We start from the raw sequence: 24417 nt of genomic DNA, 5'->3' as shown, positions 1-24417 counted from the left end.
TGCAGCAGGCAGGGGGACAAGTCACCCTCTAATAGATGAGCTTTGAAGTCTGGTTTGGTAAAGAATGCCAACACCGTATGTTTTCTTTCCTTGTATCTTAAAGTCTTTCCACTTGCAGTCCTGAGTCATTTTCCCTAGGCTGGGCTCCTGCGTCCCTGTGCCACCCTTCTCGGGTTGTGCCGTGGTTTAGCAGGGGATCTCCAAAGACAATGTTGTGTTTGAGGTAAGTTCAGTGACTTTCTTGTCAGCTGGTAAGATGAAGACAGGGAGAACTTGGTTTTATTCTCTACCAGAGCTGTAACTACCTTTGAGGAGTCTCTGTCTTCGTGCTCTTATTTGATGGGAGGAAGGTGATGCTGCTTTCCTCTCAGGGCCACAGTGATATTTAATGTTGTGTCTGGAATGCATTTGAGGTCAGGTGTGTAAAGGTGTATCTAACATCTGACTCCTGGCAGTGCCAGGGCTTTTGTCTGTGCATCTGATAACAAACAATGATTCTACCACCTGTAAAAATACTGGAGTTGCTCACAAACACACTTTCAGGCTCTCCCCATGGGGAGCAAAGTTCGTGTTCTTTGTTATCAGGTGTTTGTATTTTTAAGTACCATGCACCCTGCCTTTGTTTTCTGCTAAATGCTTCCCAAAACTTCTTAAGTCACTGAGACCCATAGGTTACCACATGCTACTTGTTTATTTACTTTTTTTTTCATAATAGAACATATTTTTAAATCAATAAAATAAATATCTACTGCAATACAAAAAAATCTCCACAGCAGTACCTGAAATACAAGAAATTAAACATGCTTCTTGTAAATATCTCCTCCTCTTGTAGATCCAAATTATAAATTAAATAAATAAGAAAAACATAAATACACATTTCAAGATACAGCAATTATTAAAAAGAAATATTAATAATCTCTGCCTCCATCCTCATACTGCTTAAAGCTATTAATTAACAAATTAAATACTACAATACAACTTTCTCAACAGACAAAACTCTTGCTTCCCTGGAGTTTGTTTGGGTGCTTTATGGGTCATGTTAGCTACAAGGGCAGGTACCACAAATGCTCACTCTCCTAATTACCAATTTCAGCAAATGGACTTTTCCCAGTATCTCTCCACCATCCTTATTTTTACTTTGTTTAGGAAATGAGACCAAGAAAGGGAATGAGTGATTACTGTTCTCCTTACTCCTTGAGTCTGCATCTCTGTGCAAGGGAGCAGTCCTGCTGAACTTACTAAATTCACCTATGTGCGTAAAAATAGCATGTCCCTACAAGGCCAAGGTTTCTGGCAGGATTTCTATGGGCTAGGGAGAGGGCTGTAGTGTGGTTGGTGATATCTGTAAAAGGTGTTTTCAAGAAACTCCTGTCCATGGCTCCAGCTTGGTTCAGTCACAGAGGACCTGCTGCTGGCAGGGTCACGGTGCCCAGACTATTACACAGGGCCAACGTATCAGGCTCCAATTTAAAGGTGGCATGGACCCTTGTGAGAAAACTGCTCTGGAACTGCTCAGGTGTGCAGCCTTCAGTGGGCATTGGCATTGGTCTCACATGCTGTGGTAGGTGGCACATGGTTAATGCTGGGTCATCATTGCCACATCCAGCATGTGGTTAACAAGGAACTGTGTTCTCCTTGCTCACAGGAGTAAGAAATAAAAGCAGGAGAGCAGATCATCCCTGTGTCAAGCTGCTGGGCCAGAAAAGGACTTTTACGTTTGGTAAGGAGGACTGAAAGTCTGTGTGATTTCTAATTGCAAGGTTATACCCTGAGTAGTTGAGCACCTCTGAAAGAGGTGCCTGTGACTGAAGCAGTGAAAAACAACTGAATGTGAGGGCTGACAGAGGTATTTCATGAAGGTCTAGTGCCTCTCTCTCTCTTTGGCAGACTCTGGAGTGGGCTCTGGCTGTATGAAAAGCCACAGTTATCTTTTTAAATAATGCTTCCATCCCCACTCTACTGCCTCCTCCATCATGTCTAGCCCCACATAGGTGTCCCCTACTGGCTTCCCTGGAGCCACTGGGCACATTTTCTCTGTGAAGCTACTGTTCCATTTGCTTTCCCATTCCAAGGACTTCAGTCGCTCAGGCTGTCAAGCTGCAAACCTTTCCTGTGTGCTGCTCTACCCTGCTCAACCCAAAGCCAGAGGGCCTGTCTCCTTTCTCTCCTGGCCAGGTGGTACCCTGGTACTTCTGAGCTGGTGGCCCCTGACCAGGGACAGTTGTCTGAGCCTCCTCACCTCAGTATGTACCATGGCACTGCTTTTGGTGGCATCTCAGTGCATTTTACTGCACTGGCTGCTGGTAAGCAAGTTTCAGATGGGAGCTTCTTCCTTCTGCTTCTGTCACAGAGTAAAACTTGTATTTTTAATTTATGTTTTGGTGCACTGGCTTTTAGACTAGAGATCATCATTATTATGAGCAACAGGATATATTCTTCCACCAGCTTGAAAAATAAAGTTCTGTATTCAGGGAAACCAATGTCTTTTATAAGAACCAGGGGAGCACTCATAGGAGGCAAGTACTGCTCATGACTAGTGTAATATTATCTGTAACCGTGCTGATTTTTGTAAAGCCGTTTGTTTCTTTTTTTGAGACAAAAACCCAAGAGGCCCTGACCAGCTATTTCTAAATTGAGAAAAAAAAAATTAAGCAAATTCCATCAAATCTATCTATTCATAAGCACAGGTCTCCTACATGCAAATATCTCATGTTTAGTTACCTAGTTGCACCATTTATATGTTTTCTTTCCTCCTAGTATTTTGTGCACTTAATGAAATATCCTCTACCACATAGGTAGAGGTTAAGTTGCTGACTACTACTTCACATGTAAGCAGGTTCTGTGGCAGAAAGTATCCCTTGAGGTTATTCAGTTGCTCATAGCTTAATCTGGCAGAACACTTTGAAACATCAATCACAAATTTAGTACATATGTTTGCAAATTTTCTTAGTTCTGGCCCATTGTTTTAAATTTTTTACATCTTCTACTCCAGTCTTGAAACACTGAAACTGAAGTAAAAAAAAATGTTTGGGATGTGTCATTCAACCAAGCATATCGTAAGATGTGGTTTTTTTCTCATGATATGAGAGGAGAAAGACAGCAAGCAGCAGTACACAACAAGTAGATTCCTGGGATTTAATGGCACTCTGTTACTGATCTATTGCCTTGCAGGAATACACAAACCTCTTGGTAGGCTTTTCTTGTTGTAAGTCTGAGCTGATTCAGACAGGACATAGAAAATGGTGAATGGGTCAGCAGTAGTTTCAGCATCTTTGAATCAAGATGTAAATCTAGTGGGATACTTGGGATTTTAGTATAACGCAACAAAGAAAGGCCAGTGAGTTGCATCATGTTCACCACTTTTATCTTAGTTAGCCTTTCTCCCACTGTTTTGAGGCAATGGCATGAAGTAATAAAAAGGATATTGTTTTCCTGGATGAGCTGTGCTGTGTCTGTTCCATAAAGCACCTTGGCTAAAGGACCTTTTGCCGTTCCAAGTGATGCTGAGTCTCATCAGTCCGCCTCAAAGGCACTGTTTGTTGCCCCCAGGTACTCTGACTTCTTCTTGTGCTTCATCCACATCTTCCTTAGGAGGCTGGGTGTCCCGCACAGGTTGCCTCCTGTCAGTGGCAGGGAAGCTTCTGCTCCTGGTGGCAGGGCCAGGTCATACTCCGTTGTCTTTCTCCAGCGGTGCCTGTGGCTGGCAAATAAAGCACAGATGTGTACAGAGTGCATCTCCATGGCCCTTCTTCCCTGCTTATAGAGACCAGCCATTTAAAACCAAAAGCTGTCTCGTTGTTTCAACCAGATATGTCCATGCTGGCCTGTCCCTGGGACTGGCAAGTCTGGAATGAGCAGGGGCTGTGCAGGACAGTGGGCTTGGATGCTGCAGCTGACACCCTTCCACTTGGTGCCCCCGTTCCCTTGCTATCAGAGTAGACACTCACACAAGGGGATGGGGTACAAGTGGGACCACTACTTAGTGCATTCTTTCTAGCACTTGTCACCCAACAAGAAGCTGGTAGGTTGTCCAAGGAGAGAGCTGGGCCCTTCCACCAAAGTCCTGGGGACCATGTGGCAGCACCCGGGAGGGATGAACTCCACTAGCTGATTTACATGTCTCTGTACAGAGTGTGATGGCACTGTGACAATCAGCTTCTTACTGTCCCTCAGGTAGCATCTCAAATACCACATAGATCCATGTCTGAGTTAACTGCCTGTTGATGAGTGCATTTGTACTGTGGTCAAGCTGTTCCTTAATTATGCTTAAAGACATTAAAGGTTTGTGCTTTTTTTTAGTTAACTTTTTAGTTAATTTGTGGGTTTTTTTAGTTAATTATATTTTCTAAGCTACCTCAGGGCAAATATGGTAGACTTCTTAGAGGGAAAATACTTGAAAATACTTATATTTTGAATTAAGATGACTTTTTTTCCAGTGATAAAAGAGTTGTAATGGGTACTGAGGCAGCTGTATAAGCGGCTGTGGCTAATGAGTAGTCAGCATATCCTTTCCCAATCTCTCCCTGCCTTTGGGGAGCAAGAGGTGTGGCTTGGCTGGAGGGATGGGAAGGAACTTACTCCTCTGTAGAACTGCAGTCACGTGTGGGAGAGCCTGTGACAGTCACAGTTTTCACTGTGATATGGGCAACTGGAGATGGAGGAATCTGTGAGAGGAAAATGCACATCGTTAGGAAATGCCACTGATGAATAGGGACACAGGTTCATCTGAGGAAAGAGGCTGTTTTAACAAAATCAATAAATACTGTAAATCTCTCAGCAAGAGAAAGCAGGTTAGGGATTTGACTGCCCAACTCGCAACCACACAAATACCAATTGCTCTCGTGAATGTTCTCAGTGAGGTCAGCACATGACTTGTATGAGCAAGAGTTACACCTCCCATCAAAAGAGGGAGGCTTGCAGAACATTTTAGTCCCCAGTTGTTACATTTAGCTTCCTGAGGCAGTGAGGCTTTGTGCAGACTGAGCAGCCGCCTCTTGCAGCTCCTCACAGGCAACCTCTGTGGCTGCCTGGGAAGCAGATGTCTCAGCCATCATCATCCCTTGAGCATTGTGAAATGTTTCCCTGTTTTGTTGGGTGCTTCTCTGTGGCATGGGGAGCCCTGGTTATATTCCAGTTCTGCCACAGCCCTACAAGTGCCCAATTGTCGACTCCCTCCTGGTCTTATTCGAACCTAAATTGCCTGCCAGAACTGAGTCACTTTATCCCATAAACGGGTCAGTGAGACTAGCATATCCTCCAAGACAGTAAGTTAAAATGTTAGTTGCCCAGAAATAAAAAAAAAAGTCAAAAACTGTGCTGTGATCTCATAATTTCAGGCAATAAGCATATATTGATTTTACTGGCAACACTGAAAAATTTCTTCATGTTATTGTCACTACCATAACTGACCTTTAAGCTGTCTAGGGCTATTTCTCCTGGGATTATTCTGAGACTGGATACGTTTAAGTGTGCTTTTCAAGTATCCCAAGACTTGGAGATTTTGAAATCACTTTTGCAGGCATCTTTTGCAATTTAACCATGGTAATTATTAGTAAGTTCAATTAATTTCATTACACTGAATACCACTAATTTTGACCATCCTTCAATACTGTAGTGTTGTTTTTCCCAAGTGTAGCCCAGCTTTCAGCTAGCAAGTATGTTGCAGCCATCCAAAAGAGCCTTTGAAGCCTGAAGTTTTGATAGTATGGTCCAGTGTTGGCCAGAAACTTTTCAGAAGATTTTTTTCTCTTTGAAAAACCTATATTTTTTAAATGTCGGGATTTTGAAAATTGGGTTTTTTTGTAAGACAAAGAAAGGAGAGAGAATGTTTTAGTAAACATGAGTCATTTTTAACCAAAACATTTTTTCTGTTCATTGAAATACAAATTTAAGGGTTTAGTATGAAGATTTTCTCATCAAATCTTTTTTGACATTTCTGACTCACGTGATAATCATGTCAAGTTGGAATTCTGGAGAATGCAAATTATTTGATGCCTGTTGCACTTTAAAAATTAGTTTTTTCCGGATTTGTGAAATTCCCTGAGAAACAAGAGGCTAATTCCTCCCAGCTCTTGCAGGTTGCTGAGCATTCAGAATAGGAGCCTGTCTCCTTCTGTCCCAACACCCTTCCTGGTCCCCTGAGGGATAGTTGTCCTGAGCCAGTCTCTGCTCCCAGCTAAGGATCCTATGGCAAGATTATACCTCAAAGCTTTAACAAAGACTGTGAAATCCACATGTACTGTGACAGACTGTCATGCTGTTACTGTGGGACAAACCAAAAGGTACAACAGTTTAAGATGCATCAGACAATGGCAGTTGGTCAGTTGGTCTTGCTGTATTTACTTACCAAAGACTTTCCATCCAACAGGTGACTATAGGACTTGGATGACTCTCGTTCATTAATTCCCACTGCAAAGCATAAGAGACATGGTATTATCTGTAATTATCCTTTTGGCATATCTTGTATGAAAAGCCTCTTTTCATGCAGTATAAGCTCAGATATGGACAGAGCCCAGATACAGATTATAATTCCACTAGCTTTGATTATAGCAAAAGCACAGAGTTTTCTTTACTATGACCATCTGTGATGTCAAAATAAGTGACTGTGGAATTACTTAAGTCATTCTGGAAAGTCTCTCAACTGCTTGCTCCTAGACTTTTCAAATGAGATGGTGAACTGTCCTTAGCAGACCAAGCTAAGTGGGAGGCATTCCCCTCCAGGAACACTCACATGTCTCTACATGCAAAGAGTGGTCCCATCTGCTGCTCCCCAGCAGAGGTTGGGCAACCCAGTTTTTATGCATCCTGGAGCCTCCACTGCAGGTCTGTCCTGCCTAGGAGATAATTCTCTCATTTCTGCATTGCTCTAGGGAGTTATTTTAACCTGGGCAGAGATGTGTGTTATGTCCACCTCATCACAGGGAGGGATTTAATATTTCTGTCTGCTCGTGGCTGAGTGACACCTCTCTGCTGTCTTCAACTCTGGCTTCAGCTTCAAGTGAGCCAGTAACTTATCCATGGATAAATGGTCACTGACATTCCTGCTAGCTGTGTCAAGGAAATAAATGTGAGGGATGCCAGATTTTTTTCATGGAGGTAAATCCTCCCACTTGGCTGGGGGAATGTGGACATTTCTACTGCTGTGACCAATGGAATACAAATAATGAAAGCAAATTTGGAAATAGTCAAGGTGCTTCTTATAGTGCTGTCTCCAGCATGACTTAGCAATCAGAACTGTCTTTTCCTTCTGGGTGCAATATTTGAGCATGACAAATGTCTTAACCAGCCTCTTGCTTCCTGCTCCACCCCCCTCTAGTAATTCCATTAGGTACCTTACTGTATCCCTCACGTCAAAGTTAATGAAATTACCTCCTCTCATCTTGCATATTAGGTACTAACAGTATTCAGCAAGTAGCTCCAGGCATCAGTACTTCAGCTAATGTCCATATTTTTTCTTTTTATTTTGTTTTATTTGCTCTTATATTGTCTGATTCTTCCCTTCAGCCTGTCCCTCTTCTTACTAGATACAGAAAATGTTCTGGTAAACTTTTAGCAAAATATCTGAACAAAAGTAAGGCCTCATGGCTTCAGGTTTGTAGGTGCTCCCCTCGGGACAGTAGTGGCTGGGTGTATTGTGAATTCCAGTTCCAGAAGTGCCTTCCCGTACACTGAAATGGACTGTCCTTATGCTTTGTTATTTGTGTGGGATTTCTGATGCTAGCAATAAACATGCTGATGGCCTCATCAGTGCTCTTTTATGTTTTTTGTTCTAATTTAAACCTAGTTTCTAAGTTCTGCCCACTCACTTCCCTTTCTCCTCCTATGAGGCCTGTTTCCCCCTTTTCTGTTCTTCTTTTTGGATTCCTGCAGCTTTTCGCTTTTTTGCACCTCTCTGTCATCCTTTACTCATCTCCTCTAACAGCAGAGACCAGAAGGCCCTCCTTTCTCCTTCTCTGGCTCTCTGCCACCCTTTACCCTGCAGCCAGTCCCAGCCACTCCTCCTCCTCTCCCCACTCCAGCCCTGAGGCTCCAGTTCTTTGTTCAGACACATCTTGGCTCTGGTCCTGGTTTGAGATCTTTCCCTATGGTCCCAAGCTCAGTTTCTTCCTTCCCAGTTTCCCAGGCCCCGCTCCTGTCTGGTCTATGTTCCTGGTGGGATGGCTTATGTGCAATGCAGTTGCAGACCAGTGATGTGAGGAATACACACCTTCATGCACCTGCTTTACTAATTTTGCATGTTTTAACAGCCAATTTAATGCCCATTTTGTCTACCAAATACATGCCATATGGGATTTTTTTAAAGGCTTATGACTTGACTGCAACTGGGTGGTTTTCCAAAGGAGAGCAAAACACATGGTTTTGATTAAAAGGCCATCCCTTGCCAAACTGCACAGCCCTGCTCCAGCTTTGATCCTCCAAACATAACACACCAGTGTTGAAGGAGCTGAATGACCACTCTGTTTATGTTTACTCATCTCCTTAGTTTCGTATTGGCAAGCTCTGTTTTTCCTTCACGAGTTCTCACAAATATGCTGAAGAAGTTCTAGTTGAAAAAAATTCAGGTCTGTGGCTGACATCCAGAATCTGAAATTTCATCTCAAATTATTATGTTCTGGCAAGTTCTAAGCAACTGAACAGGGATCTTATATAATAAGATGACTCAGGCAAATGCAGTAATTCACAATTTATCATTCTAAAATATTGTCAAGGAGTGTTTATGACTGAATAAAGTGAGTTTATGACTCCAAATAAATTGAGCAATGCCACAGTCATTATCTCATTAATTCCACTAGATATTTTAAGCACGGAATTATCCTCCAGGTACATAATAAAGCGCCTGCTCCGCTGCAAACTGGAAGGCTGCAATATCTAAAAATGTCCTAAAGCTGTGGAGGAAAAAAGGCCCTTCTGTGGACTTACCGTGCTGGGCCGTGCCCTTGGCAGGGCGGGGCCCCCTCTGCCCGCCCAGGCCCCGCGCCTCGTCCTCGCTGTACAGCACCTGCAGCAGGTCACCCTGGTGGGGCCGGCGGTCGGAGATGGCCACCACCTGCAGGGAGGAGACAAAACCATCCTGTTACACTTGGCTTTGGGCATTAGGTGGTCTGTTGAGGTCATGGGGGAGCCGAAAGGCAGTTTGCTCTTCCCACTGCTTTACTGTCATCCAAAGTGCATTTTGTCAGGTGGGGGCTCTGGGATTTGTGGGATTTGTTTTGTTTGGCTCTAGCCTCTGTGCATGAGACATATAAAAATATGGGAAAATCCTGTGGAGTCTCTCTGGGACCCAGCTACTTATTTACACCTTTCTGTATTCTCCTCAGGAGGTTGAAATATGGTCTTTTTCAAGCTTCACTGAGTAGGATATGCCTATTAGACAGCTCAAATTTAATTTTTTATTGTGTTACATCTTGGGCAATTGATCAAACTTACACAATGAGAATTACAACTGCTATTTCCTCATGGTCTCCCCTGTCTTTTGGACTTACATTTTGTACCTGGCAAATGCCTATATGAGGATACGAGGCAGTGAATAATTGTGCTTCTAGAGATTAATTTTCATAAACATTAGCTCCCACAAACAAAATTCACTGAGAGCTGCATCTTTGAAGATGAGGTCCCCTGTATCTCGAAAATGAGTGTGAACGAAATCAAGTTCTACATCAATCACAACTAAGCCATGTCACTCACTGTGCTGCCACAGGCAACTGGGTGAGACAAAGCTAATGTCAGTTTAAAAAAACAGGGATATGCTCCAAACAAGTGGATCCATCAGGACTGTTATTTGGGATGGTCTGGGAACAGTTTTCTCAAGAAGATTAAGGTTCCAATAGCACGAAAAGAGTGTTTCATACTTTGTTGTGGTTTTAAGTTTTTTTTTTTCTTCTTCCTTGAAGACTTACTACTGTCATACAGAGAACCACTTAAACAGGGTGATGATCCAAATCTTCAAGGAAGCAAGACACATGGCAACTATTCAGATTGTTTCCTATTACACTTACTTATGTTGATCTTACATTGGAAGACCAGGAGTAAAGCAGTTACTTGCATCTAACTGATGACTGACTGATAGTTGCCATCTGCATGTTTTAGATATAAATACAGTTATTTTGTTTCAGGACTGAGACCAACAACTGACCAGCCCACTATTGGCACAGAAAAAACCTTAATTCTATCTATTGCCTTCTAACATACACTCATGATAAAAGCAAGACTGGATTTAAGCATGGCCCCTCATGCCAAATTGTCCATTTCCTCTAATTAAGTTTTAATTCAGTTTGCCATTAATCTGCAATATTCTGAGCATGTGATTTTTTACACAGACATAAAAATGTATACAAACCAATGCTTTGCAAAACAGGAAAGAAGAAAAACCCCAACCCGACCACTTTTAACTCTTTTGTCTCCATGTATCCTCAGGAGTCTGGAGGAGGCTATATTGCCTAAATCTTACTGACCAGCAGGAAGAGGAGCAGAAACTGCCCAACAGTAGGCAGAAATACTGCTGGAAAAGGCTGATAAGGCAACCAGAACCTAATCTAAGGTCTAAGAGGGGTTTTCTCCTAATTCTGTGGACTTTGATACACAGCCAAACACAGTCCCCACTGTAAGCTACATAAGGACATGTCCAGCGGTAAGTTAAAGTCAAAGAGACTATTGGTGTCTGAAGATAAGCACACACTAAGGGCAGCTGCAGTTGGTTCCCAGCTCTACTGACCGTGAATCTGGTGCTGTTGAACAGAGTCGAGCCTCAGCATTACTCCGATAACTCAGAAATGAGAGTGATACTGGTCGTGAGAGGCCTCCTGTTGCTGCTGAAGCTGTTGGCATTGGCTTTCTCCCAGCTGCCCCTGGACCAGTTCCAGCACCTCCCCATCCCTCTGCAGCAGCTCCTCACAGGCTGCAGGCTCCTGCGTCCACACATACCCTGACCACCTGAACCTTGCAAGCTGCTTATCAGAGGCATCATCCCCTTCACCACAGTGACATCAGTGGAGACACCTGTCTTCAGTACAAATATGATGAGACTGTGGCTGGTAGGGGTCTCTCATGACAGCCCTTGGAACCTGCCTCGTACGAATCAAGCTTTCAAGGAATTCCACAAAGCTTAGTTCTTCCCACCATCTCTGGAAATATGCCCAGTGCTCTTGGTCAAACTCTGACTTTATTGGTGTGTGACAGAAAATACCATCAACTCTATGCTACTGAGACACCTGAGGTCACTTATTTTGCATTGTCATGGAAAGAGCATTTTTGGTAAGTAGGATGCTGGCTGCAGCTAATTCTAATCCTGAAAGTGGCTTATTTGATCAGTGTAAACCGTCGTGGACTTGAAACGTTCTGCCTACGTGTTGCAAAGAATGAAATATGTTTGGGGAAAGGAAGCAGGATTTTTAACTTGATTAATAGCAGGAATTATTTAGGCACACGGTTATTGTTTGCAAGATTCCTCGTTACCTGTGATATCAGTAATGCCAAAATGGCTCCAAGCAGCAGAATCTGTATAAATAAGTTACAGTACCATTTTCCATTACAGCTGGAGACAACAGTTCAATGTCTATAGTGAACCTCTTTGCAGTGTTTGGCTGTAGCACACTTTGGAAGTTCCTTATCTCTTAATTCAAGATTTCACTGTGACTTTGGCTACCTCACTCATTGCTGTAATATGTTAAGACTTATCTAGGTCAGGAAACTAAACCTGCTGCAGCACGGTTTTGATCTAAAGTGGAGCTGACATTTCTCTAGGGTACCTAGGGTAAGGCAGAAGGATCAGCTGGGAGTCACTTTTCTTTTCTAGACAAACCAGGAGATTTAAATCTGTGTGAATGGCAGAGTCAGTCAGACTGTGCAGAACTAGCCAGTTGCTCTCTAAAAACCTACTCTTTTTAGAACCTGTAAGTCCCTTGACCGGCTCAGTCTGTTTGCAGGACATTGCCTCTGAATTCAGAGCTCAGCAAAGTGTGTTTTAATGGACTTTGCCGTGCACATGACAGCATGGAGGCCTGGCATACCCACTGTTGGAATTAGCTGTGCTAAGGGGGAAGGGGCACGAAAGACACAGGAGGGTTGCAGAGCAGCACAGATGCTGTTCCAGCCACCCTGATGCTGGACCCAAAATCCTACCACCAAACCAACAACCATCCAGAAAAGGTGACAATTAAATATATGGCTTTGTATAAAACTTTGAAGGTTAGAGGCTGAACAACCAAGTGCTTGTTAGTGAAGCAAATGCTGGATTTGTAGAGTTAAGCTCTTTTTGATGGTCTAATATCAAGCTAATTTTTAATGTGGTAGCTCTAGCATCCACAGAGGGATTTACCACTTTCATGCAAAGTAGCCAGGTACTGTCCAGACAGTTTTACCCAAGGGATTTTGGGGCTAGAAGAGCAAGGGAAGAGAAGTGAAGGATCTACTATCATTGGAAATACCTCTTAATAGGGCAACAGGAACTGGAAATAAAGATGTTCTTTAAACACTCAGCTGAAAAAGAGAAGGGGTTTCCCCCCTTCATTCACCCTTCCACAGTCATGATTGTGCATTTGGGATGGGTTCTTGAATGCGATGGAAGTTACACCCCCAAAAGTAAAGTCATTTGAATGTTAAATCACTTACTGTTACACTACTTGAGTATTTCTGCTGTGAAAAAAAAAGGTCTGGCAGATGTCCACATTGGTTGCTATTTTTGTCTTGCTGAGGATTAAAGTTGTGCATCCACTGCAATCGCCAGAGCAGGAGATTTCATGTTAGCTGAGGCATTTCTACAGCACTGACTACAGGTGCAGATGTAAAAGTGAAAAATAAATAATCATTCTGCTACTTTTCTGTGGGTCTAGAAATTGGCAATCACAACTTCCTCACAGGCATGTCTATTCCAGTACATGCAATTTATTTGAATGCTTGTGTGTGAGCTGTAAGCAGCTGCATCCCACCGATGAAGGGGAATGCACAAGCCTAAGAATTGACCGCGCCAATTCCTTTGGTTTGAGAGCCATCCTTGTTTTCTTTGCTGGAGCTGCAGACCATTCCTCGGGCTTAAAGCTCCACTGCTAACATGATGCTGCCTGCATCATGACTAAGAGCCAATCAAAGGACATCCTTAATTGGGGTCAGGAAAGCCCCAAAGGAGAAAACCAATCCTCTTAAAATACAGCAACAAAACAGGGACTTTCTTATCTTCTTTTCTTGGGCCTTTATGAGTATAGTGCTGCCACAGTAGCTGATTCAATCCAAATTAAAAATTAGATGCTTCCATTTAGTAGAAACAACAGCAACTATCTGCTGGGATTTGGAACACCATAGCAGACATAGAGTTGCCCTTGATTTCAATGAAAGCTTAGCTGAAAGTTTTCAGCTAAATAGTTTTATGAAAAAATTTGTCAAAAAAAAAAAAGTGATAAGTTATCTGAGCATACTGTTTCATCAAGTGAGAATAGTTTACTTTTAGTTTGAACTTTTCTTCTGTTTTTATATTGCATGGAAAACAAAAGATATCAAAGGCATAATGGAAATAAAAGGCATAAGGAAATAAAAATCGGGTATCTCAAAATGGCTTAGTTTGAGTAACACTCCAGCACTCTGACTTTCATCCACATTTGAAGAGTCATTTCGAAACCTGAGCCTGAGTTACAGGACAAAAATAAGACTTCTAACCATTTGTAAAAATACACATATATATAGTGTCTACCCAAAATTGACAGGCATGTTATTGACTCAGCCTGGGAACCACTTCAGGCCTCCTGTGACATTCTGGGATCCTGTGATGTGCTTTAATAACCAAAAGATGGAACGGGAGTGAGGGTGGTAAGCCGGAGGACCCACAGTTCTGTAGGGAGATCAGGGAATCAAGAATGCAAAGAAGAGGCTCTCTACAATTGACGATGGGGCTGTGTAGTAGGATAGAGCATGGAAAAAAGAAAGGCCAAGGAGCAAAATATTTCAACAAAGTGCTAGAGAGGAGACAGGTCTGTGGTGAGAAGAAATGCTATGGCAGAAGAGTCTCAAACCCTGTAAAAAGTGCTTGGATATGCAGAAGAGAAAGAGATCGTCATTCTTTCAAATCAGTTAAAAGGATTGTGAAAGGAATTGTGAATGGGTCAAGTGGATTTAAGGAGGAAAAACTGCCTCTGAAGGCAAGAAACCTCACACCATGTGCCAAAGCACTGGAACTTAGAAAACATTTTCTCAGAGAATGAAAAATGTTCAATTATTTTAATTTGGGGGGTACCTCAGCTACAGGGAGTGGGTAAAGCTCCATGTGTGCCCTCTGGGCCGGTGCACTGCAGGTGAGTCAAGGGCAGGCAAACACTGCTGGGGTCAAGGGACAAGCATCCTCCAGTAGCTCTATCAGTCATCCCTTTGAGATTACAGTCCATTGCTTGGTGTTTTTCTCCCAAATTCCCTGGGATACTGGCTCCTTGATTAACATGTATATGTATTGCTATGATTTGTTTACTTTTGATTCTTGCCTGTCCCCCTGGCACTACTATTAAGGCTTTATGGATAAGAAGTAAGTCTGTGATTCCCTCAGATGGTCCATGTTGATAAGCTGCTATGTTCCTTTTGACTGTGCACAGCAAGACCACATTTATTTTATTGTTTGTTTCAAAATACTTCTGTAAATAAACTGCAGCTTTACAGAAACTCTCATTTCTGTTTCCCACCCCACTCCCTACATCAGACACCGATGCACTTCTTTACCCTGAAAGATCTGCTTCCCATTTATCCACAGCATGTTTTAGGATAAATGTAGTCAACTAGAAAAGGAAACTTTTCTTACGTTCTTTGTTAGGATGTGCTGCGTAGTTTTGGCTCGTCTTCGGGCAGGACTACATGCTGCAGAAAGAAGAACAGGAACATGGTCAGCCTGTAGTAGAGGTGGACACATGCCTTTAAGGAAGATTCCAGCTGAAATAACTCCCAAAAAACTCCTTTTTAATGTTGTCTGAGAGGTCATGCTCTAGCTATACAATACAGACATCCATGGGCTTAGGGCAACAGCCAAGTTTCTACAACTCTTCCATAGGCTTCCTGGAGGAACCCTTCTCTTTCCTCAGTTTTGATCTGATCTCCCACCTGCCAATATTTCAGAAGGAAATGACTAGTCTAAACATTATCTTGGAGAGTTCTATAATTTTATCTAGTTATGGATTTTATCAATAAGCTCAAACTCCCTCAGGACACCATTTCACTTTTACTGCATGATGTCCAAAGCATAACATTTGCACTAAGCCTTATATTTTCTTTTTCAATTCTCAAAATGACCCATTCAGTTCTCTAACTTGGGGCATTTTGCTTAAAGTCTGTTTCTCTTTTTTATTTCTTAGGCCCATGAAAACACCAAAATCATAGAACCACTAGGCAATAGATACACAAAATGCCACGTCCATAAGCCAAGTTTTTGGCTGAAGTGAGTGGGTTTGGATGGGGGTTTTATTGGACAAAGTGGAGATTATTTAAACACTCGTTGTTTGAGTTAGAATTGAAACTGGCCTGAAAGGCTCTGTGATACTTCCAGCTCTGCCTCTCATCATATATTACCCTCCCCTGTTTTCAGGCTACAGGAGCTACAGGATTTAGCAGCCAGTGACAGGAACAGGCCTGCAAAAACCTGCCAAATGTGGAGAATTAACTCCAGTTCTAAAGGCTTAGCCTTGGGGCAAGGCATGTGAATGGGGGTTTCCTATTCAGGCTCCATGTATAATCCAAAGGCTTTGAAGAGCCAGGAAGGTTTGTTATGAGATGATGGGTGACTCCTGCTCCCCAGGTGAGCTTTCTTTTACACTGGCATACATTTAACTCCAGGAGTTACAATGCTTATCGCTGCTATGTATTACTGTTTGCAAAGTTTTGAAGCTGTGTAAGCAGCTGGAGGTCACTGAAGGCTGCTGGTTACTGCAGCCAAACTGCTCTCCTCAGATGGCAGGAATAACTGGGCTTTCCAGGGCTCCAGCACAAGCAGAGCTGGCAGTGAGACCAAAGTCACTCCTCCTAGACAGTTTGAGTATGTCTAACAGCCACCCCTCCATACCTCAGTGAGGGTATAAGTACTGAGCATTAGGACCACACTGGAGAAAAAGTTTTGGCCTGTGCTCTGCCAATAGTGAAACATGACAGGAACATGGGAGGTGAACAGTCTTGCCCAGGGTCCCTGAGAGTGTTTCACTGCAGCACAGGGCACTTCCACACTGAACTCATCACAAGTAAGTTATCTGCCTGTTCAGAGCTTGAGAGTGTGCTAAGCTGTCAGTTCAATTACAGTCTGTTTTGCATGGCATGATATTCTCAGGGATCCTTACTGTCTTCTCCTGCAGGACACATTTTATATTTTAAACCACAGGAGTGTGGCATGAAAGCTAGACAAACATAATAAAGATGGCTTGATTTTTTTTCTTCCCTGGTAATATTGAAGCTGCTTCAATCACCTCTAATTCTGGAATTTCATTGTGTGGGGACTAAACTAATTGCTCACAAATGAAACGCTCAAGTGCAAAAAAGTTTAGTGATGCAAGTAATTAATTATCTTCTTGTCTCTCTGGTATTTTATGTATTTTACCAGACAGTGTGAGGAGCAAAATTCACAGAGATTTCTACCAGAAGCAAGTGCTTTTGTGCTGTTATAGCTACCCAGGCTGGTGCACAAGGAAGAACACATAAATGTGCCTAACAGTAATAAATTTGCATATTTTCAGAGTACATAGGATCCACAGTCGAACTTTCTGCCTGTTGTCCACCAGAACTAGTGGCAAAAGGCTTACAGGGGCTGAAGAAAGGCAAGGCATGAAAGGGAAGTCACAGCACCAGCAAACATGCAGTTACTTGAATAGCCATTGAAAGAAGAGTGAATCACAGAGGTAGCCAGAAGTGACCCACTTGTGGGGGAACACAATGGCAGCAGTGCAAACAGTGGGGCTGCGGGGCTGTCCCTGCAAACACGAATCTATGCAGAGAGTGGGAGAGAAGGAAGGGAAGAATTAATCCCTGCAGATGATGTATCTGGATTTGCCTGTAAAAGAATGTTTGTATGTACAGCCCAGCTTTCAGGCAACAAATACAATTACAGTGATGTTTCACTTTGTCATTTCCACTTATATTGCAAAATTAAGCAGCTGAGAACTCATGCTCGCAGCTTGCAAGTAAAGATCTGATCTGGTCCCAGAATTTGTTTTCCCTGCTTTTCCCTGCTTTCTTGTTGCTGAAATATGCAGCCATTGAATTTAAACTAATTTGTTCAATCAAATGCAGGCTGGGCTTTGTCCGGTTCTTACTCTTCATTAGAAGCAATTAATGTTAATCATGCATTCATTTCCAGGGCATGGCTTTGGAAATGGTCCACTTATTGAGCCAGCAGACTTAAATTCAACATTCATGCAGTTCACCCACTTCATCTGAGCTGCTAACTGCTCACAGAACTTCATTCTCTTTTCTATTACGCAGAATAGCCACACAGTTGCAAGCTGTCACTTTAGCAGTTACCTCATAGGTATAGCAACACCGATTTCAGATCTCCCAATTTTGTCAGTGCAAAGATTTTACACAGCCACAATGTCGAAGCACCTGCACGGATTAGCTCGTGAAAGCGGCGGCGAGTGCTGGGCTGCAGGGAGAGCAGGGCACGGCAGAGCAGAGGAGCTGCTCATTCCAAAGATTTCCCCATCGCTAAACATCCCATCCCTCCAAAAGACAACACCGTAGAGGTTGTTACATTTTGATGTACTCACATTTGGATGAAATCACAGTAGTGAAAACTTCTAAATTCTCGTCGCTGCAGCTGTAAATCTGGTGCATTTTCCACGTCTCCCTACTGACTGCCTTTCAGCTTCATGCAACCGCTCTGAACTTCTGGTAAATAGGTTTCACTAATCCAATCTGGCTCTGTGATCATTGTCCAGATCTACAAAGGACAGACTGATGCTGTGATCTCATCTCATTCCATATTCTTCATTGCAACATTTTCTGCTCCCATCTGGCTTTCTATGAATAATATTAACACAAAGATTTAATTTAGCTGTTACTTAAGCCTCTACTCAGATAGGAGCATTTTATTTAATGTCTCCTTTTACCAGCGTGGAGAATTCTCTGCAATAAATAGCTAATAATTAAAGTCTAATCTATAGGCAAACAAATGTTTACAGAAGTACTACAAGGACTTCTTAAAAAAAATTGGGTTAATTGTGTACTTTAACACATTTATCATAAAAATTTGTTTCTTCCATATAATGAGGAGTTGATTCTAGGGGCATTAAGAAAAGTGTTTTGTGCTTTACCTTTTAATTTCATGAAAAAGTACCAGAATCCTGGGCATTTCAAAGGAAAATTTCAAATGCAGATGACTAAGAAAGGGCACATCAGGCAGATGTGCATAGGTCTCTATGCCCCCTACACTTCCGTGGTTGCAGAGGGAGGGCAGATGGCTCAGTCATAGATGGGTTCCTACATGACTTGATAGTTCTGGGGCCTAATCCCATATTTATGCACTTCAATAAAGGGTCTTCTTGCCAAAGCTTTTCATTCCTTAATGCTCCTATCAGAAACTGTTCTTTTCCACCTCTGAATATCAGCCCCCTCAACTTCTGGTGACTTACTGCTGCCACGGACACCTAAGACAGAAAATTTTGGCTTGCAGGCTCTAGCAACTGATGTAGTAGGAACACTTTCAAGTGTGAATAATGATATTAAATTATATCAGTCTAATGAATAGCCTCCATTACTACCACGTGTGTGTCTAATTAACACAAAAACAAGAGCTGTCTTCTCCTGTAATAGAGGTCTGCCACCAACAGTCCCAGACGGAAAGTGCCAGTGAACATGGGCTGTCATTGCCATATTGATGAACATTTCTTATTCGAAATAATAAACACTGGTCAAATACACATCCTGAGCTTGGAAGCATTTTGGTTGAGTGGAAGGTGTCGCTGTTTCAGGAAAGCAGTGAGTGAAGAGAAGCTGCTATCTCTTGTCACCTCCCAGGGCAGGCTCCTGCTGTCCAGCGGTAGCAAAGCCATTGTGGTGCTGGGGGCATTGTCTCAGGAAACCGTGCCGTGCTTGAAGTGGGCGGTGGGACGGCAATATAATCAACCAAAAGTTCAATTAGTTTTTGATTTATTGCGCCACATGTTCTGCTTGTATGACTGATGTCATTAACATCAGGCTCGGCTGGCACGTTCATCCGTCCCTGCCCGGCTGCCTCTGAAGGCACACACACTCAACAGATGGGGAGCTGCACGGGTGCGAAGGCAATTGTTTACCCCCCTATTGTTCCTGTGTCAAGCAATCAAACCAAATCCATTACCCACCGAGAAAAAGATCAGCGCACCGTCCATTCAGCAGTGAATGGGGCAGACGCGGTTATGCAGGAGGCTTTAAAGCTTTCAAAAGAATAAAAAAAAATAATGAAGACCAACACTGAATAGTCGATTAAAAAAAAAAAAGGCTATAACAAATCTAACCCACCCTTTATTTCACCTTCAAGATATTCATAGTCTTATGAGAAGAGGGGTACTTTTGGATCCAAGTCATTGGTCTCCTAGTTCTAGGAATGACCTAGAGATATTTTCAAATAGTAGATGAGGTTTAACTTTAGAACAAGTATTGGGTGCTTCATGCTGTCAAGGGGTGGTGGGAATGTGGACACTGAAGTGAGACTCAAGAGGTTGTTACTAGTTGGCATTCACTGTGTTACAGGGCAAGTAGGCTTTGAACACATCTTTACAGGCACAGGATGCTCTGGGGATGAGTCACTCTGTACAAGGAGCTGATAAAAAGGCTCTCACCTCACTTCCAAGCTGAAAAATAGGCTTTAGGAGGGCAAATATAGCATCTCTCATCAGGGATCCTCATTTGGGAATGAATTTTCCTCTGGTCATGAAAGGGAGTTTGCTGCCTTATTTTGTCCAGATCTTACAGCATAGTCGAGCACTATGAATGCCCAGAGTTTTGCAGGAAATCTTAATGTGGCTTCAAGAAACCGAATGCACATATTGGGCTATGTTTTTTCCACCTGTCTGTGAAATATTTCGGGCAAATGTCCTGGTTTAGCTATAAAATGGGTGTAATAACACCTGACAAGGAAGCGTACTACAAAGCTTGACTGCATGCTACCTGCTGAACAACAGCAGGCAGTAATCTTAGACTTGAGGGAGATAACTCTCTACAATGTCTAACCTAGGAGCTGTTCACAGAGCCACATCAGACAATTTCATATGGTGTCTCCCTTTGGCTCCCTACTGACCTAACAAGAGTCCAGTCTGTGGTGGGAGCAGGAAACCAAACAATTTTTAAGTCCATGAATCACTGTTTTGTTCCCCAAACTACATAAAACATCTAGAGACCAGGCTCAATTTTTTTCCTCATTGCTAAAGACAATTAATAAGCTATTAACTTAATTCACATGGTGCCCCTGCAGCCATGAGAAGACCCAAAGAAATTTTGGCACCAGGGTCTATCTTTGACTGAGGACTCCCAAGCAAACATGTGGAATTCAGATTCCTATCTGTGATATAGCAGTTTACCAAATAGCTGAACTCTCAGTGTTGACAGCAAAGGATCAAAATGTTTGCTGGTGCAAGAACAGGGTGACCAAAGGTGAAGAGGGACAACTGAGGAAGAGGAGGAGGAGGAGGAGAAGAACTCAGGACACAAGAACAGACATATGGTGTCTGCCAAAACACCCATCTAACCTTATCTGCAAGTCTGGGACAGGGAAGGTATTTGATTCTTGGGAATGTGGGTAGGAAGGAAGTAAAGGTGGAGGAGAAGAGATGTTTGCTGAGGCTGAGAGGAAAACAACTGCTGAAAACAGCAGGAGGCTCAGTGACCCTGGTAAACATGGCAGAAAATCCCATAAACTGGTGAAATGTCCCTGTGGGGAGTTGGCAAGAGTGCTTTTCCCAAGGGCTGAATCTGTTCAGATACATTTGGAAGAAACAAGTGTAGATGCTTGTCCTGTTTACCAAGTATGTCAGAGCTGATAAACTTAAAAGTAATAGAATAAAAAAGTCAAATATGGTTACAAAAACTGTAATTAGAATTTTGAGTGATTTAAGATAAGTGTCAGAAACCTCTAGACCTTATTTATCCTGGCCTCTGTGAACAAATTAATCCCTTTTCAACACAGCATTCTTCCTGTGAAGTTAGTGGGAAGCATCCTGGTACTCTCCGTATAGGCAAGGAATATTGCCAAGGGATTCCCTGGACAGAGCTCTTCCCAAGGCAGGTCTCTGGCTTCTACCTGGATCTTGTACCTCGTTGTATAAGAGGCAAATCTAATCTGTACTGAGCCCCTTGAGCCTATTTCTTACTGTTAGCTGGGGAATATGATAAGGATAAACCTCAGATATTTTTGGAATGGGATTGTGAACCAGAGTGATGCACAGATAACCATTTAAAAATAAGATGGGATAAAACTGCACATGCATGCTGCAGGCATCTACTCTAAAACACTTCCACGTAATGCAGTGCCAGCACCACTTTTTGTGGAAGGAAAACTGCTTCATTTCATTTTAGGGCCACAGAATTGCAACTGCAAATGACTGAAAAGGAAAACGAACAACAAAAAAAAGCAAAATAGAAAGTGAGCTTCTCATACATAATCTGTTATTTTTCTCTAAATGAAAGGAATAGAGAGACAAATACACTACCAATAATTTCACCTCCCACTTGTAGGAGACTGAAAATCTAGTTCAAAATTGAAGTAGCACTACATGGCTGAAAGATCTGTGAATGAGTGAAGAATTGCCAAAAGTAACATTTGAATTTGCATCTGGCTAGAAGTTGCTGTAACAGATTTTTCCTGAGTGGGAATAAGATTGAGGCATTTAAGAAATATTTTGAACTTTAAATTCACTACAGGAGACCAGGTGAGAGAGATGCAAGAGCTCTTCAGTTTGAAAGGACTAATGCACAGACTTCTCTGCCAGTCGGGAAAGAAGATACCAGACAGGCTGAAAGCATCCCCCCACTAGTTACAGGAAGATATTGCAGGATCCTGACAAAAGAAAAAACCCACAAGTCTGGTTGGCTTCTCTTAAAAAAGTTAAATATAGATAACTGGGCATTCACAAATTTGCCCTAAGCTTGTAAAACACACTTGAGTAAGTTCATATGATGATTATCAAGAAACACAATGCCCAGGACTGCAAGGTTCAAGTCCCGCAGAGCTTGTGCCAGCAGAAGGGATTGCACTAAGCCAGTATTAAAGTTAAGGCCAGGCTGAGCACGTGGAGGCTTAACAAGCTTTCATATACTGGTCATGTACTGGTAATTCACAGAAAGCATTAAAAATGTCAACAAAGGAGCGATATGTCCAAACTGGGCTGTGACAACAATAGCTGATTAAAATGCTAACTTTATTACATTTGTCCTTGATTTATTAATTTTTCAGGCTAATTAGTCAGTGATGTTTTTATTCCTCTGATAAAGTACAGGGATTTTTGTATGGTTTTTTTCACTCCTGTTTTCTTTTCTTTAGAATATTTTAAGATTATTTTGACTATTGGCTCCTGCTGTGAACATAACCATTTTTGGGCAAACAAGCATGTTATAAAAGCTTGTCCTATGGTTCCTGGATTTATGCAGTGGTAGCCCTCTTGCTCTAACTGCATAATGTGTCTCACACCATATGCAATAAAATCCACGGCTTGGCTAACCAGGCACAGAATACTTAGGATTTCTCCAATGGATAAGTCTAAATAATAGGGCAGTTTGAACTGTCACCTTACATGTCTCTAGTATGTCCTCACACAACCATCAGGCTCCTTTTGCCACGTGCAACACATGTGCTTTGTGGGGATGAAAGTCTTTGGAAGGTATCAAATGGCATTGCCTCCTCTGGCTCAAGTTCTGTGTGAAAATGAGCACTAGAACAAGGATCATCATTACTGGCACTCAGAAACCTCTGTTCCAGAAACTTAGAAAATAGGAATTAGAAGCTGCACTAAAGGCATGTAAGGAGGATCAAATTTGTGAATCCCCGTTTGATCCAGACTTAAGCTACGGGCCTGTGTGAAGCAGTAAGGTAGCACAGGAGATGGCACTGCAACAGAGGAGGTTTTAAAACAGAATGGGAGCACCAGTCTTTGAAATGTGAGAATTTTGAGGTAGCTTTTGTGCAACCATTACATCACATGACCACAGAGCATGCAGGTATGAATCTGGAGGAAGGGGACTTCCTCTGATGCCAATTATCCTAAAAGTTTTTGCAGAGATGAGATGGTTTATCTGATCCCCCTGCTGGTTTGGTCTTTGTCCTCTCTACTGATGCTGCCAAGAAGGGATGTCAAAGATCTTCTGTTGTAAGTACTCGACTTGTTTGTAGGAATCTGATTAAAGTAGATCACCTCAGATAACAAGAGGAATTAATGCTGCAAATACATAGGAGAGGATTTTCAATCTCATAAGCTACATGGAGGTCAGTACAAGTCACACAGCAGCCTCTGAGATCTCTGATTTTCGCAGAACTGATGATCTTTACTTGTCCTTTTCCTCTCTCCCATTAGCCTTTACACTTAAGCATTTACCTTTATTAATTCAGTTCTACTTGTAATCTGTTATGTTGCTCTGTCCAGTATGAGGAAAGTACTGGACAGAGGTAACCCTGGGTGAGAGAAAACCAAAAGGGAACAGGAAGGAGTTTTTTGGGCTTTGCAATGGACATGGCACATTCTCCTTAATAACTATATAGGTTTAGATTCCTCATCCTTCAGGTTTTTATGATGTTTTTTAAAATGCATATTCTCGTCTTAGATGTCACCCTGAAGTCTGATGTTCATATATCCTCTCAACTTGGTCAGCCAAAAGTAGTAGACTCCTGGATCCTGCATTTCAACTTTCTCTCTCTCTAGCGTGTAACCATGTTATATATTCACGCTCAATGTCTCAGCTGTGAACAATCGTATGCAGATGTTTGCACTCATGTCAGTTTTTCCCAGTGCCTTGCTTGCTGTGTGCACGCAGATGTCTCTGGTGAAGGACATACTTTAGATTTTAAACGCCCATCAGCCGACTCTGTGCTGCCTTTGTTTGGCGCTTTGGTGATTTTAGCTTGGCTCTGTTGGGTAGGTCCCCAAACCGTGCTTTACAGTTGGTGACGTTATAATTTCTGACATGAGAAGTCACAAACGGTTACTTTACTATCAAAATCTGCCCAATAGCTCTCTGTTCAGTTTTGCCAATGGAGGAGTCCTAATTTTAGGACTTCTATTTAAAACACAAGTACAGTAGGTATGAAGTACACCAGCTTGACCACACCAAGAACTAACGTCGGGAGATGGCTACATGAAGGCTGTGGGATGTGTTATTCTAGGATGTCCTAACTGCCCCAAATGCAAATGGTGCCACTGTGAGTGCGTCTGAATGAGACCCACACGCTCCAGAGGTGGGAGCAGAGGCTGCAGCCCTCCAGAAGGGAACACCGAAGTGCCACCGCTC

General features: G+C 42.5%; 1 protein-coding gene across 2 annotated transcripts; it reads right to left on the bottom strand.

Moving 5' to 3' along the window:
• Positions 1–710: 710 nt before the first annotated feature.
• VXN (vexin) lies at positions 711–19388 on the bottom strand. 2 transcript variants are annotated; one of them, XM_027638630.1, is made up of 7 exons: positions 19287–19388; positions 17712–17884; positions 14771–14826; positions 8920–9046; positions 6347–6408; positions 4579–4664; positions 711–3700 (listed from the first exon to the last, which is right to left on the bottom strand). In XM_027638630.1, the coding sequence occupies exons 2-7, from the start codon at positions 17776–17778 to the stop codon at positions 3514–3516; spliced, it is 585 nt and encodes a 194-aa protein (XP_027494431.1). In that variant the 5' UTR covers positions 17779–17884; positions 19287–19388; the 3' UTR covers positions 711–3513. The 2 variants fall into 2 exon arrangements, with proteins under 2 accessions (XP_027494431.1, XP_027494432.1); XM_027638631.1 differs by having other exon boundaries at positions 17712–17964; positions 19287–19354.
• Positions 19389–24417: the final 5029 nt, after the last annotated feature.

Source organism: Corapipo altera, unplaced genomic scaffold (assembly GCF_003945725.1).
Source record: "Corapipo altera isolate COAL_440 unplaced genomic scaffold, ASM394572v1 49, whole genome shotgun sequence".
In the NCBI taxonomy this organism is placed as follows: Eukaryota; Metazoa; Chordata; class Aves; order Passeriformes; family Pipridae; genus Corapipo; species Corapipo altera.
The sequence above is the reverse complement of the archived record's forward strand: the minus strand, read 5'-3'. Positions and strand labels throughout refer to the sequence as shown.

Coding starts and splice junctions, on each gene's coding strand:
- VXN (XM_027638630.1), bottom strand. CDS start 17,778: ATGCACCAGATTTACAGCTGCAGCGACGAGAATTTAGAAGTTTTCACT. Junction 9,047..14,770: donor AGCACATCCTAACAAAGAAC/GTAAGAAAAGTT, acceptor TCCTCCCTGCAG/GTGGTGGCCATCTCCGACCG. Junction 6,409..8,919: donor CAAGGGCACGGCCCAGCACG/GTAAGTCCACAG, acceptor TATGCTTTGCAG/TGGGAATTAATGAACGAGAG.